This window comes from Tupaia chinensis, unplaced genomic scaffold (genome assembly GCF_000334495.1).
Source record: "Tupaia chinensis unplaced genomic scaffold, TupChi_1.0 Scaffold000320_1, whole genome shotgun sequence".
Taxonomy (NCBI): domain Eukaryota; kingdom Metazoa; phylum Chordata; class Mammalia; order Scandentia; family Tupaiidae; genus Tupaia; species Tupaia belangeri.
Window position 1 is genome coordinate 607,406 of NW_006159813.1, and position 14,884 is coordinate 622,289.

Sequence of the window (14,884 nt, forward strand, 5' to 3'; positions counted from 1 at the left end):
GTAGGGAAGTGGAGGCCGAGACCAGCTGGCTACACACTAACTTTTGCGTGGATGTGTTTTCCTTTTGGTTCTTGCCCCCTCATGGAAGCTGTCTCATCTAGCTCATGCTTGAAAGATAGTCATTCACAAATGAAGGACCCTGGCCAGGTATCCAAGTATATCATTCACCGTATCCTCTTCCAAGTACTCGGAACGCATGATCCTGGGAATCGGCTCGAAAGGTCTGGCGACAGCTGGACAGAGTAGCACGGGTGCTCCATTGCCTGCCAAGGCTCTGCTGCCTCAGCCCAGCTGCGTGCCCCAGCATTGGAGAGAGGCCACTTTCGCACATGCCTTGGAAGGGTAGACAGAGACTTTGGCAAAACTCAGTTCTCTCTCCTTGCATTTAGCAGTGGGCCCCGGGCCATGAGGAAGGGAATTGGAGGAAAGGAATTAGCAGCAGCGGCCCACCACAGGTCCCGTCTGGCATGAGGGGGCAGGTGTCAGCCTCCTCTGTACATGGTCATCGGGTTTTCAGCTGACTTGTCCAGGTATGACGGTGTTCTATTTCCACTTAGGTTTTACCCAGACTCCTTCAGTTCTGGCCAATATGAGCAGCAGTCGTGAAGGAAAATTACCGTGAGTGCTATTGAGGTATCCTCATGGTCAGGGGCCCAGTGTCCTAATGCACAGAGCTTTCGGTACACATCTGTTGACCAGTCTGGTGGAACGGAGTCTGAACCGACCCACGAGGAAGCTGGGAACTCAGCTCTGTTTACCTCCCCTCCACCCAGATTCCAGTTTGCTCAGGAAGTGGTTGTGGTGAGCCATCAGCTTTGACATGAAAAACTCATCCTGGTTTCATTTCCCCTTCAGGGCAGCCCCTGCATTTTTCCTTTCTTCTGTCCAACTGAGACTGCCATGCCATTCCAGGCCTTCCTGCGGCCTGGTTCACTGTCACAGCTGCCTAGCCGGGTACCTGGCTGTTAGTGTCTTCCTGTCTGCTCCGTCCCCCGTGCTGCTGCTGGCTTGCGGTTGTCCTACACTTCCTGTAATTTCCCTTCTTTCCCAAGACCTGGCTCTTGCTCCATTTGTTCCGTAGGCTGGTTTTTCTTGCTCTCTGCCATGGGGCACTCAGTCCTAGGCAGCCTGGCACTGGGCCGTGCTGGTTAGTAGACATGTATAAGGAGATCAGAAGGCCCTTGAAGACAGGCTGGCCGTCCAGTGCCGCACTGCCCGTTGTTTAAGGAGAGCAGAGTGCTCTTGTTGGTGTCTGGGAATGTTTGCAGACTGAAGAACGACCTGGGGCTGGCCGAGGAAAAGGCCACAAAACCCCTACTTGTTTTTGGACTTGCTTCAGTTTCACATCTACCGGGTAACTTTAGTTTGGAGTTTTCTTATCTCTGAAAGGGGAAGGGATGGGTGTGCATTATCTGAAAGGCTAATTTTCCTTCATTCTTGGCCTTGATCTCTTCTGAAATGAAAACCGATGAACTGTTTCTGGATCTCGAATTAGGAATTTTTCATTTCTTTGTAATCTTTTCCCTGACGCATTTTGCCGTTTTTTCTGGGTATGTGCTGCTAAAGGAAATTTGGCTTTGCAATTTGGCTACTTTTTTAGGAAAGCAGACAAAATGCCATGCCATTCTGTTTTTCCTACTCGGAGTGTTTCATTTGTGAAAGTCAAGTTTTCCGTTTGCTGCATAATTCTCACACGATCCTTGCTCTTTTTCCGCAGACACGATGAGGCGAGTGGTCCGACAGAGCAAGTTTCGGCATGTATTTGGACAAGCGGTGAAAAACGACCAGTGCTACGATGACATCCGGGTTTCTCGTGTGACCTGGGACAGTTCTTTCTGCGCTGTCAACCCCAGATTTGTCGCCATCATCATAGAAGCGAGCGGGGGAGGAGCGTTCCTTGTGCTCCCTTTGCACAAGGTAGGCGATTTGGCCTTCTAGTCCGTTAGACTCCCTCTGGCACCTCCATACCTTTTTTCTGTAGTAGATGGAGAGTTCAGTACGAATTGTTCATTTGCTGAGAACATCAGTCTCTGATGTAATTGAGGTTAACTTCCACACACCGTACCAACCACATCAGTTTTTCTGTAGCAGAATCATTAAACAGAACGGCGACCTCTGTTCTGGGCGTGGCCTCTACGGATGGAAAAGTTTATTATGATACCGTGACCCCTACCAGGCATAGGAATTTAATGATTTGGTTTGTAATCATCCACTTTTCCTATAAGTGTTTCTTTTGGAGTTTAGTTTTTAAGTGTTATGTCTTTAAATGGGTAGACATTTGTAAGATAATACTTTTCTTTTTTTAGGGGGAAGTTATTTATTTATTTACTTTTCAATAGTAAGTGGAACTCAAGAAAATGTTACAAAACAGTACAGATTTCAATTCTGGACAATAAGTTTGAGCATAACTTTTAAGCCGCGTTAACAAATAGTAGAAATGAGTGATCTTTACTGAGAGTGGATCTCTGTGTTCTTCAACTTAAATGGGATGCAAGTCCTCCCTTCTCCCTACTTTACCCTCCCCGAGAGCCTGCTCCAAGGCAGAGAAAGCAGGTTATGTGCACTCGCTGACGATTTATGAGTGCTGCATACTCTTCACTAGCCAATTCCAGAATCGCCAACAATGAAGGAAAGAAAAGCTTTGAATAGATCTCAGAAGCAATTGTTTCCCAGTTAGCTTTTTTTTTTTTTAAGGGTGATTTTTGCGATAGGGCCTGTGCACTCACTAGAGAGACAGAAAGCAAGAAATCACCCACCGTGGGGTATGGCCATGCTGCAGTCCCTTCTACTCCATTCTCCTCTTGGAATTTTGGGCACGCATGCACATGTGTGAGTTTTAAGCCACCGGGTCCAGGACTCCAAGACCTGGCTCTTGCTCCATTTGTTCCGTAGGCTGGTTTTTCTTGCTCTCTGCCATGGGGCACTCAGTCCTAGGCAGCCTGGCACTGGGCCGTGCTGGTTAGTAGACATGTATAAGGAGATCAGAAGGCCCTTGAAGACAGGCTGGCCGTCCAGTGCCGCACTGCCCGTTGTTTAAGGAGAGCAGAGTGCTCTTGTTGGTGTCTGGGAATGTTTGCAGACTGAAGAACGACCTGGGGCTGGCCGAGGAAAAGGCCACAAAACCCCTACTTGTTTTTGGACTTGCTTCAGTTTCACATCTACCGGGTAACTTTAGTTTGGAGTTTTCTTATCTCTGAAAGGGGAAGGGATGGGTGTGCATTATCTGAAAGGCTAATTTTCCTTCATTCTTGGCCTTGATCTCTTCTGAAATGAAAACCGATGAACTGTTTCTGGATCTCGAATTAGGAATTTTTCATTTCTTTGTAATCTTTTCCCTGACGCATTTTGCCGTTTTTTCTGGGTATGTGCTGCTAAAGGAAATTTGGCTTTGCAATTTGGCTACTTTTTTAGGAAAGCAGACAAAATGCCATGCCATTCTGTTTTTCCTACTCGGAGTGTTTCATTTGTGAAAGTCAAGTTTTCCGTTTGCTGCATAATTCTCACACGATCCTTGCTCTTTTTCCGCAGACACGATGAGGCGAGTGGTCCGACAGAGCAAGTTTCGGCATGTATTTGGACAAGCGGTGAAAAACGACCAGTGCTACGATGACATCCGGGTTTCTCGTGTGACCTGGGACAGTTCTTTCTGCGCTGTCAACCCCAGATTTGTCGCCATCATCATAGAAGCGAGCGGGGGAGGAGCGTTCCTTGTGCTCCCTTTGCACAAGGTAGGCGATTTGGCCTTCTAGTCCGTTAGACTCCCTCTGGCACCTCCATACCTTTTTTCTGTAGTAGATGGAGAGTTCAGTACGAATTGTTCATTTGCTGAGAACATCAGTCTCTGATGTAATTGAGGTTAACTTCCACACACCGTACCAACCACATCAGTTTTTCTGTAGCAGAATCATTAAACAGAACGGCGACCTCTGTTCTGGGCGTGGCCTCTACGGATGGAAAAGTTTATTATGATACCGTGACCCCTACCAGGCATAGGAATTTAATGATTTGGTTTGTAATCATCCACTTTTCCTATAAGTGTTTCTTTTGGAGTTTAGTTTTTAAGTGTTATGTCTTTAAATGGGTAGACATTTGTAAGATAATACTTTTCTTTTTTTAGGGGGAAGTTATTTATTTATTTACTTTTCAATAGTAAGTGGAACTCAAGAAAATGTTACAAAACAGTACAGATTTCAATTCTGGACAATAAGTTTGAGCATAACTTTTAAGCCGCGTTAACAAATAGTAGAAATGAGTGATCTTTACTGAGAGTGGATCTCTGTGTTCTTCAACTTAAATGGGATGCAAGTCCTCCCTTCTCCCTACTTTACCCTCCCCGAGAGCCTGCTCCAAGGCAGAGAAAGCAGGTTATGTGCACTCGCTGACGATTTATGAGTGCTGCATACTCTTCACTAGCCAATTCCAGAATCGCCAACAATGAAGGAAAGAAAAGCTTTGAATAGATCTCAGAAGCAATTGTTTCCCAGTTAGCTTTTTTTTTTTTTAAGGGTGATTTTTGCGATAGGGCCTGTGCACTCACTAGAGAGACAGAAAGCAAGAAATCACCCACCGTGGGGTATGGCCATGCTGCAGTCCCTTCTACTCCATTCTCCTCTTGGAATTTTGGGCATGCATGCACATGTGTGAGTTTTAAGCCACCGGGTCCAGGACTTGAACCCAGATTGACTATGTGGGAGTCCAGTGGCATAACCATTGTGCCATCTCCAGTTAGCTTTATTATTATTATTATTATTATTTAAATTTGATCAGAAAGAAACAAAAGGAAAGTGAAAAAAACAAGCCACTAGATCTGGGACTCGAACCGTAGTTAGCCATGTGGAAGTCCAGCACCTTAACCACCATGCCGCCTGCTGACCTCCCTCCCTCACTCCCCCCAGTTAGCTTTTAGGAGGAGAATGTGTTTGGTGAGTCCTGAACGCTAATGATAAGGACTCTGTGCTGTGCTGGGGAGGGTGCAGAGCTTAAGTCCCATTACAGCTGTCTCCGCTCTGCTGTGCATTGTTGAGGGAAGCATATCTTCCCCACCTCTGAGCACGGATATAGGGGCCCATCTCATAATGGACCATTATTATTTTCAGTTTATGAAAATAAACTGATTCATAATAAACTGATTTCTGTTAGAGCATTGTTTCTTATCATATTCTGATCCCTCTCCCGCCCCCTTTGGAAATATTGTCATTGGGTAAACTTCCAATATCTTGTACTTTTCTCTCAGAGGTGTTAATGACTAACTTGTTTTAACACCTGATTTTTACTGTAGTGGCTGGATTGATGTAACATTACACAATAGAACATCTTACTACAGTAGTAGGGAAATAGAGGCCTTTGGGGAACAGATGCGATATGTAGTTTCAAATGTACCTTCATCTTGGTGAACATGAATCTTCCCATTAAATTGAAAATTTTACAAGGAGAATTTTTTCAGGAAATTTAAAATTTATTTATTTATTTATTTGGAAGAGGTTTTTGCTATAGGGCGTATGAGCTTGCCAGAAAGACAGAGACAGAAAGCAAGAAATCACCCCCCCAGGGGGGATGGCCATGCCACAGTCCCTTCTCTGCCATTCTCCTCTCGGGATCTTGGGCACGCACACACATGTGCCTGGCATGAGTTTAAGCCACTGGGTCCAGGACTCGAACCACGGTCAATAACATGGGAGTCCAGCGGCATAGCCATTATGCCAACTGCTGGTTCCACTACAGTGTTTATAGTGTTCATAATTATGCATCCTTGATTTTGAGATCACCTCCCGGGGAGAATGGCCACATCACAGTCCCTTCCTTCTCTATTCTCCTTTCGGGATTTTGGGCATGCATGCACACGTGATTAGTCTCCACAATTTTTTAGTTTATTCTTTCACCAAGAGCAAGGAGCATTTGGAAACATTATCTTTTACTCTGAAGGACTTTTGGCTACTAGCTGAGAAGACAGCCAGAACTTGTCAACTCGGATCCGCACTGAACACCATGGTCTGGTTTAGGGTTCAGAGTCGTTAGCTCCCCTCTTATAGACCAAGGGATAAATTTAAGTCTTCTTCTTCTTCTTTTTTTTTTTTCCTTTAAAGAAATGGAACAAGCCAATTAAGAAGCCTAAAATAAACTTCTGAATAGCTAATCTTCCACTGAGTTCAGACAGTTCTCTTTCGACTTCCACATCCACAAAAGACTGTGCTGGTCCATCTCTGTTTTCACAAACCATGGGACACAGATCATTTCAAGGGGATCCGAATGCTGTTCCTGAGCTAGCTGGATCTTATGATCTGGCTTTCACTTGAATGAATGGCCTGCTGAATAGAATATGTGTTAATATTTTGTGTTTTAACCAGCCTTTCAGGAATTAGGATAGTTGCTTTAAAAAAGATCAGGTTTGAGTGAAGTGTCAGGGTTTGGATAAGCTTCATGGCGTTTCTTTCCCAGGTGCTCAAAGTGTCTCTGTGGCTTTGCTTTTTAAATGTTAATTTCTTGGGCTGGCCACATGGCCTAGTGACTAAAGAAACCAGATTTTACATGGTCAGCGTGTGGTTCAAGTCCCAGCCCTGGAAGCTTGAAAAACAAGCCAGGTGCTTGTGTTTGTTACTCTAAATCCTGACAGGACGGAAAAATGGAGAAGAGATTGCAGTGTGACCATGCTCCATTGTGGGATGCTTTTCTCCCTCTCCTCTCTCTGTGCGTCTGTCTTTTTCTGGTGAGCACATGTGCCCTCTGAACAACAACAACAACAAAATTCTTGTTTTAGAAGAGATAACCTTGGTGTAAACCGAGCTCAGTAACAACCATTAGAAATCAGCTCAATACTTGGGGTTATTGACTGCTGTAGTTGATAGGTTCACGTGTACTGTGCACAATTTATGTGTATTAAAGTATGTATATGTAACCCCAGTGTCAGAGTATACAGAGCAAAGAACAGGGGTGTGGGGGTTCAGTCCTGGCTTGGTCTTGACTTGTAGTGCGACGTGGATGTGTCACTGTGTCTCTCTGCTTTCCCATCCCTGTCTTGGTAACATGAGGGGCTATATATTACATGAAAGTGATTTTTCTCCCTTGGGAATTCTAGGTGATCTCAGGAATACCTCTCATCTCCTGTGGTTTTCAGTTATAGAGGATTTCGAATGCACCTGGTTTGGTACCCGAAATTCAGTAAAGAAAACAGAACCATCTCCCACATTGTTGGGAAACCTCCATTTCTGTTTCCTTTACGGGGTGGACTGCCCTCTTGCAGTTTTGGGGTCATCATGAATGTTTGGGTAAGGCGTGCACGTGCTACGTGTTTACAGATGCTGTTACTCTCACACGCCACAGTGAGTCTTCCTCGTTCTCCACTGTTGGTTTCACAGTCCATCGTGGAGTGGGCACGCCCTGTGTGCCAGCATCTCTGCCCCTTGGGAGCGCTTGGATCTAGTGTTCTTGTGGTCGGTTTCCTCACCTTTCCCAGAAGGAGAATGGAGGAAAAGGGATTGCACTGTGGCCACCACCCCCCTCCCCCGGGGAGTGATTTCTCACGTTCCCTCTCATTGTCTCTCTCCAGCAACCGCTCATACCCTATGGCAAAAACTTTAAAAAAAAAAAAAGCGAGCGAGAGAGAGATGGGTGTGGTTATCAGTAACTACCTCAGGCGCTTCTGGTAAGGTCTCCCCTTTCTTGCTTCTGCCTGGTCTCAGTGATGCTTCGTGGCGCTCTGTACATACTAACTCGTGTATGCATATATTGATCTTGAGGTGGATTACGACCCTTTCAGAAAGGCTTCCTTTTACCACCATGGCTTTGGTGGTGGTCCTGTAGCATATTGGTTAAGGGGGTTGGATCCCACATAGCCAGTTTGGTTGGGATCCCAGCCCTGGCAGTTTGAAAAACACACAGGGGTCCAGCAGGTGGTTAGTGGTTACATCACTGGACTCCCCATGGCTGATCACAGTTTGAATCCCAGACCCAGTGGCTTGAAGATCATGTGTATGTGCATGCCCAAGACCCCTGGATGAGAATGGAGGAGAAGGGATTGCAGTATGGCATTACCCCTGGGGGGTGATTATTGCAGTATGGCATTACCCCTGGGGGGTGATTTCTCACTTTCCCTTTCACTGTCTCTGACTCTTTCTGACAAGTACACGTGCCCAATGGCAAAAACTCTAGGGGAAAAAAAAAAGAAGAAAAAGGAAAAGAAAAACACATTGGGTACATGTGTGTGCCCTAAATCATGACATGATTAAGAATTGGAGGAGAGGGGACCAGCAGATGGTGTAGTGGTTACATCGCTGGATTCCCACATGGCCAACTACGGTTCAAGTCCCAGACCCAGTGGCTTCAATGTCATGCCGGGCGTGTGTGTATGCGTGCCCAAAACCCCAAGAGGAGAAGGGATTGTGGTGTGTCTGTCTGTCACTGGTAAGCGCATGTGCCCTAAGGCAGAAACCTCTCACGAAGAAAATACAGTTTACTTGGGACCAGCAGATGGCATAATGGTTGAGTTGCTGGACTCTCACATAGTCAACTGTGGTTCAAGTCCTGGACCTGGCAGCTCACGCTAGACATGTGTGCATATGTGCCCAAAATCCCAAGAGGAGAATAGAGGAGAAGGGATTGCAGCGTGGCCATCTCCCTTGTGGGGGTGATTTCTCACTTTCTTTCTCTCTGTCTCTGTCTCACTAGTGAGTGTACACACCCTATAGTAAAAAATCTCTCTTTAAAAAAAAAGAATAGGAGGAGGGGATTGTGACACGATCACAGCCCATTTGTGGTGCTTTCTCCCTCTCCCTCTTCTCCCCCTGTCTTTCTCTGGTGAGCCATGTGCCCTCTGGCAATAAAAAAAGACGTAAGTAAAAATACTGCTCTCTGTGGATTTCTTTTGAAAGCTATTGGGTCATTGGAAAAGTCATAATGCATTTTACTTCAGAAAAACAGAAAAATGCGTCATGACTTTTCGGATGACCCTAATGTCAGCAGTGTATAGGGCTTATTATTGCAACCTCATGACGCTTGTGGTTAGATTCTGGGAGAGCCTAATAACTTAAGTTAGAGACCTTATTTTATTATGAGTCTCTGTCTTCCAGGACTTAAAACCTAAAATGGAAAGAGTAAGAGGACCAAATACAGTAGAACACACACAACTATTCACATACAAGCACATGCACACACAGCAAGAACCCACTTCAGAATTAATGTGTGTTTATTTTTTATTGAACTCACTCCCCAGGAGGGACATCTATGCTGCAGTCCCTTCTCCTCCATTCTCTTGGGATCTTGGACATGCACACACATGTGCCCAGTGTGAGTTTTAAGCTGCCGAGTCCAGGACTCGAACCTTAGTCAAGTACGTGGGAGTCCAGTGACGTAACCATTAGCCTATCTGCTGGTCCCAATGTGTGTTTATTTTAAGGATATAGTTTATGAGGCTTTTGTTAGGAAGGTTTTATTAGAGAAAGGGGGATTTTACGAGGTCACTGCTGGAGGAACTCGGAAAGCTCTCAGCCCCGAGGTGGGGCGATTTGGATTAGCACACGTGGTTCCTGATCCATTTCGTAATGCTTCTGTCGAGCCGCGGCATGCCACTCTGTCCTGACTTTACAAGGTGTGGCTTCGTACCTTTTTGTATTCCTTAGTCTTTCAGAGGATGAATAATAAGTAGCAGTCTTGCTGAACACAAGTTGGCTTTGTGGTTTTGGCTATGAGCGACGCTGTTTTTTTCTTGCCACAAGCGCACAGGCCGCCTTGTCTCAAGAACACACAGGTTTCCAGCCTTCTGTGTAGTCTACCACGTTGGCATGAATCAGCCTTTCCTTTATGGAGCAGCCACACTCGTGATGTGGGACGGAGGCATTTCCCCCCTCCTGTGAACCACCATGGAGGCTCCTAGAACGCACTGCTATTTCTGGTTAGGCACACACACCCCCTTACTTCAGATGACGGCAGACCTGTGAACACGGCCTTCAGCTGCTAAGTGGGAAGTTGGTTAGAATGAAATGCTCTTGATCTCTAGGCATTCGCTTGGATAGAGAGGCAAACCGGACAGCGCCTGTCTTTCCTACTTGCTTTCTCCCCCGCCTCTCCTGTTGTGAAGGCACTCGGCTGTGTTGGAGTGATGCCAGCTTCATCCCAGCAGTAGCGCCTTGGAAGGAACTCTGCTCTGTCCCCGATGGGACGGGTGTGGCCAGGTCTCTCACTCCTGGGTCGCTGTTTCTTCTCTCCTGGCTCCTTTGGTGTAGCTCTGTGTACCCTTCTACGTACTGTTTTGTTCCTTCCACCTATTTTAGCGACCATGTGTGGGAAGAGTTTGGATATTGCGTTTTTTATGTCCATGGACTGACTGTCTTTCAACTCAGTTTGTAATCTTTTTCAACTAAGTTTTTGTGAAAGAGTTCAGCCCTACGGGAAATCTGTGGAATGACTGTTTTCTTAGTTCTCCTACAAAGGTGCATAGCTAGTGCCTTCTAGATGCATAGGAGAGAAACGAACTTATTACCTGCAACAGCTGCCTTGGGACGTTAGGACTTGGGTTTCTTACAGACTGGGTTGACAAGGGGTGACTTAGAGTGTACGTGCATGATTACTGAGGAAGAACTCTGAATTCATTTCAGTCGGTATTCTCAGTGTTTAATGATGGCAGTTGGTGGTCTCTTACTTCTAAGACCCAGCTCAGATGTTTGCTCTGATTGGCTAAGACAGAGGAAGTCATCCTGTGAGTACCCGTAGTTGCTTGTCTATGCCACTAGCACCACATCTATTGTTTTCTTACCCATTAACAGGTAAGGAAAGTGGCTAGCGTTACATTCACTTGATCTCTTGACTCGCTGGGATAAAGAATGCAGAGTGGATGGCCATTTGTGTGGTAGCCTTTTGTAAAAATTTTCCAGAAATTTTGCCTGTTATTGTAGGCAGCCTCCAAGATGGGGCGCGTGCTGTCATGTGGCTCTGTCCCACATTAAATGGGGGTGACTTAGGGCATGATGGAAGTGATGGACAGTGACTTCTGAGGCTAGGTCATAAAAGCCTACTGTCTTCCACTGTGTCTCTTCTGGATACTCGAATGGCCCTGTAGAGAGGTCCAGAGGACTCCCGCCAATGGCCGGCACCAACCTACCGACCATGCAAGTGAGCCGTCTTGGAAGCAGACCCTGAGCCCTAGTCAAGCCGCTAGATGACGGTAGCCCGGCTGACACCTTGACCCAGGAGAGACTGAGTCAGAACCTCTCGGAGAAGCTATTTTTGAACTCCTGGCCCTAGAAACCGCAATAATAAAAGCAGCTGAGTTTTAGGGTAATTTGCTAAGCAGCAGTTGATAACTAATGCATGTATTCTCAGACTGTAGTACTTGGCTCACAATGTTAGTTTTACAGTGTGTATGTGAGTAGTTCAGAATGACCTAAAAGGCCTTCTGATAGTTTTGAGCACTGTCTTGCCATGTTTCCTTTAAAAAAATCTATTACAGCTATATTATACACACACACACACACGCACAGACACATACACATATGTGTGTGTATATATAGAGATAGGTAAATAGATTAAAAATTCTTAGCTAAGTCTGTTCTGTTGTTTTAGTTTTGGGTATAAGGTGTATATGCTTGCTGGAGAGAAACAGAGAGACAGAGAGGGAAAGTTAGAACTCACCCCCCAAGGGGGATAGCCATGCCACAATCCCTTCTCCATTCTCCTCTCAGGATTTTGGGCATGGATACACATGTGCTGGCATGTTTTTTAAGCTTCTGGGTCTAAGACTCAAACCGTGGGGGTTGGCCATGTGGGATCCAGCTGCCTTAACCATCAGGCCGCCAGCTGGTTCCATTCTTAAATAAGTCTTAAATGAATGCTTGAGGGGTTCTGTGCAGTAGCAGGTGAAAGTTATGTGGTAAAATTTAGTTAAATCCTGTGTTCCATAATACCGTCATATAATCTAAAAGGTATTAAAGATAGTTGTCACTATCATATGTTGGTTTTCAGGAAAAAGTCTGAAATTTTAACATTGATGTGACTAAAGGCAACTATTTTCTTTTGTATAATTACCTACACTTTTTTAAATGTGTTTTTTTCAACATATCTTGCAGTGAACTTATTACATATAGAGATTTTTAAAAGTATTATCTGTCATATTACCAGAGCATATATAAAGAGCTAACTGTTGGTTAAGCTTTAATGAAGTTTAAGAGAGTACTTTAAAAAAATCATATTCATGGGCTGAGAACCAGCAGTTAGCGTAATGGCTATGTCGCTGGACTCCCACGTAGTTAACCGCGGTTCGCGTCCCGGACCCAGTGGCTTAAAACTCACGCCGGGCACGTGTGCGTGCGTGCCCAAGATCCCGAGAGCAGAATGGAGGAGAAGGAATTGCGGCGTGACCATCCCCCCTGAGGGGTGATTTCTCGTTTTCTGTCTCTCTGTCTCTGTCTGTCTGGTGAGCGCACACGCCCTATAGCAAAAACCTCTCAAAAACAAAAGTCACATTCAGGGGCTGGCGGGTGGTATGGTGATTAAGTCCTCAGACTCCCACATACCTACTGCAGTTCGAGTCCCAGACCTGGCGGCTTGCTTTTTCACTTTCCCTTTCTCTCTCTGGTCAATTATAAAATAAGAACAACAAAAAACAAAATAATAATAGCAACAAGTAAAATTAAATAAATAAATTATTATTTTAAAAAGCACATTCATTCATTCATTCACAAACTCACTACTTAGACATTTGAGTGCCTCTTCTGTGCCACAGCCTACTTGGACTGGATCCTTACTTTCATACGAAGGTTCAGGAACAGTTGCCCTTGGTCGTGTCGGTGGGAGGCGTGTGTGTGTGTGTGAGACGTACTCTGACAAGGCCGCCAGGGGAGTGAGCTCCACTGAGGCTTGGAAGGCAAGGAAGATGTCACGGAGGACTCTGCTTGAGTTCAGTGGTCTTCTGTGTGTAGAGCTGAGACAGAGGAGGAGCCCCGCCAGTTCCCTGAACTGAGAAGTTGGAGGACGTATTTTACTCCTAGGAAGGCAAAGAATGAGGGGCCACTTTCCACCTTTGGACTCCGGGATCTCTGGGCGGTTTGGTTGTCTTTTCCAGGACTGGAGAAGTGGGACCTTTGGTTGCAGAGGGACTCAAATGTTCTATGCATAGTGTCAACTAACGTTCTGAGTCAGAGGCGCTCAAGATTGCTCGCGGTGTGAAATGACACATTTCAAGGCCTACCTGCGGTGGTGCAGGCGATAGGGTGCAGCTAGGCAGTGCTGGAGCCACCCGGGAGGCTCGAGTTTGGATCCCGAGTTGACCTGAATGTGCCAGGCTTACCCATCCACTCCTGTGATCCTGGCTGGTTGGTAATCGCGGCGTGGTGGGGCCCTGTCAAAGTTCCTGTCTGTTGTCGCTCCATTCCTGTCTCTCTCCTCTCGTGAAATAAATAAATAAAGTAAACTTAGGAGTATTTACACAGCTCTTTTCTATGTTTTTTCCTTTACTTCCCATGTGAATTGTGCAGAATTGGTGCTTTCCTTGCCCGTCACGGGGAGGGGAAGCGGAATCTGCACGGCGCTGCATGTTGGGATCATTGTTCTTTATTATAGATCAATAGGGCCCTTTCCTTGGCATCATCTTCAGGAAAAGGCAGTGACTTCCATCATATTCATAAAAATGGGCCTCTGCAATGACATCAGATTATACTTGCAGCTTTTGCACTCGGTAGGGTTGCTCCCATTTCTCTGTGCGACAGTTGTAGAAATTGATAGAGTGACTGCCCAAGACTGTAAGGTCTTTTGTGGATTAGAATTTAGTCTCTGAGACTTTATTCGATTTGTACATGTATATTTTTTTATTAAGATTTTTTTTCTCCCTACTGAGGCAAAGGTTTTTGTTCTTTTTTGTTTTTTGTTTTTTTTTTTAGAGAAACTGTGGCCTAAACGACACTTAATCCTTTGCATTCTTTCTCTGGGATTAGAAAGCTTAATAACAAAAACAGGAGCTTGTCAGGGCTTTGATTCTGGAGAATTGTCTTAAGGTTTGGAAAGGGCTTGGTCTATACCGTGCCTTGTGGGGGAACAGTGGCAGTGACGAAATCGCGGCTGTGCCATTTGTTGAGGACTCCCTGCGAGTGCCAGGCACCTGCTGATAAGGGCCTTCTTTCACAGCAGGCTCAGAGGGAATGGCAGGCTCCTGATGGAGCTTTTCTGTGCGGCCTCAGCCCCAGCCAGCACCTGCTGGATTTGCATGGGCTGCAGCTCCGCCTCACTGTGTGCCGCTGACAGGCATTTCTATTTCTGCATCCAGCGGTGCCCCGTTTTGGACAGGCGTGGCGATGCCCGTCAGCCTTTGTACCAGGGTGGATGTTTGGCTCTGGTAGCTTCGCAGTGCTACGGCCAGGGCTTTACTCAGTGCCAGTGTTCTGACATGTCCTGGGGTGCCCATTCACTGCCTCCTGAGATCGTCTGTCTTATTCCCAGAGCACCTGAAACTGTCAAGTGTAGGAGCCCGTGAAAGGCCTGGTGGGGGTACGGGACTGGAGTGGAAGGGAGGGCGGGGTGGAGGACACAGGGAGAGGGCACCAGGTGCAGAACAATGACTCCCAAATTATGTCAGAGCAGCCCCACAGCACTGCACAGCCTCATTACCACATGAAGTGCCACAGAAGGGCCTTTTCATTTTCTCCTAGGGACTGTGGTCTTGCTGGGTGAGTGAGGAGGGGGAGGGACACCCTCGGCCCCCAGTTAACAATGGAGCACAAAGTCCTGGCAGAAGGAGCCTCCCAGTGTGGCCCAGGGCTATTTTCAATGGCTTGTGTGGCTGACTCAGGGCGAGTGTGCCCCGGCAGATGACGATGCGCGCCCTCCCGGTCCTCCCCCTCCCGCCCCTGGAGATGAGCAGGCGGCCTGTCCTTTGTGCGGCTCCCTGGCTGGTGGGAGGCCCGGG

General features: G+C 46.4%; 1 protein-coding gene across 3 annotated transcripts in view; it reads left to right on the forward strand.

Moving 5' to 3' along the window:
- CORO1C (coronin 1C) overlaps nucleotides 1-14,884 on the forward strand; it is a 92,572-nt gene that overhangs the window by 31,786 nt on the left and 45,902 nt on the right. The window contains exons 1-2 of one of the 3 annotated variants that reach the window (XM_027773077.1): nucleotides 3,146-3,165; nucleotides 3,529-3,728. In XM_027773077.1, the coding sequence (XP_027628878.1) occupies nucleotides 3,534-3,728 (195 nt within the window). In that variant the 5' untranslated portion in view covers nucleotides 3,146-3,165; nucleotides 3,529-3,533. Of the gene's footprint in view, nucleotides 1-1,717; nucleotides 1,918-3,145; nucleotides 3,166-3,528; nucleotides 3,729-14,884 lie in introns of those variants that run through there. The other 2 variants (XM_027773078.1, XM_006151498.3) reach the window with 2 other exon arrangements.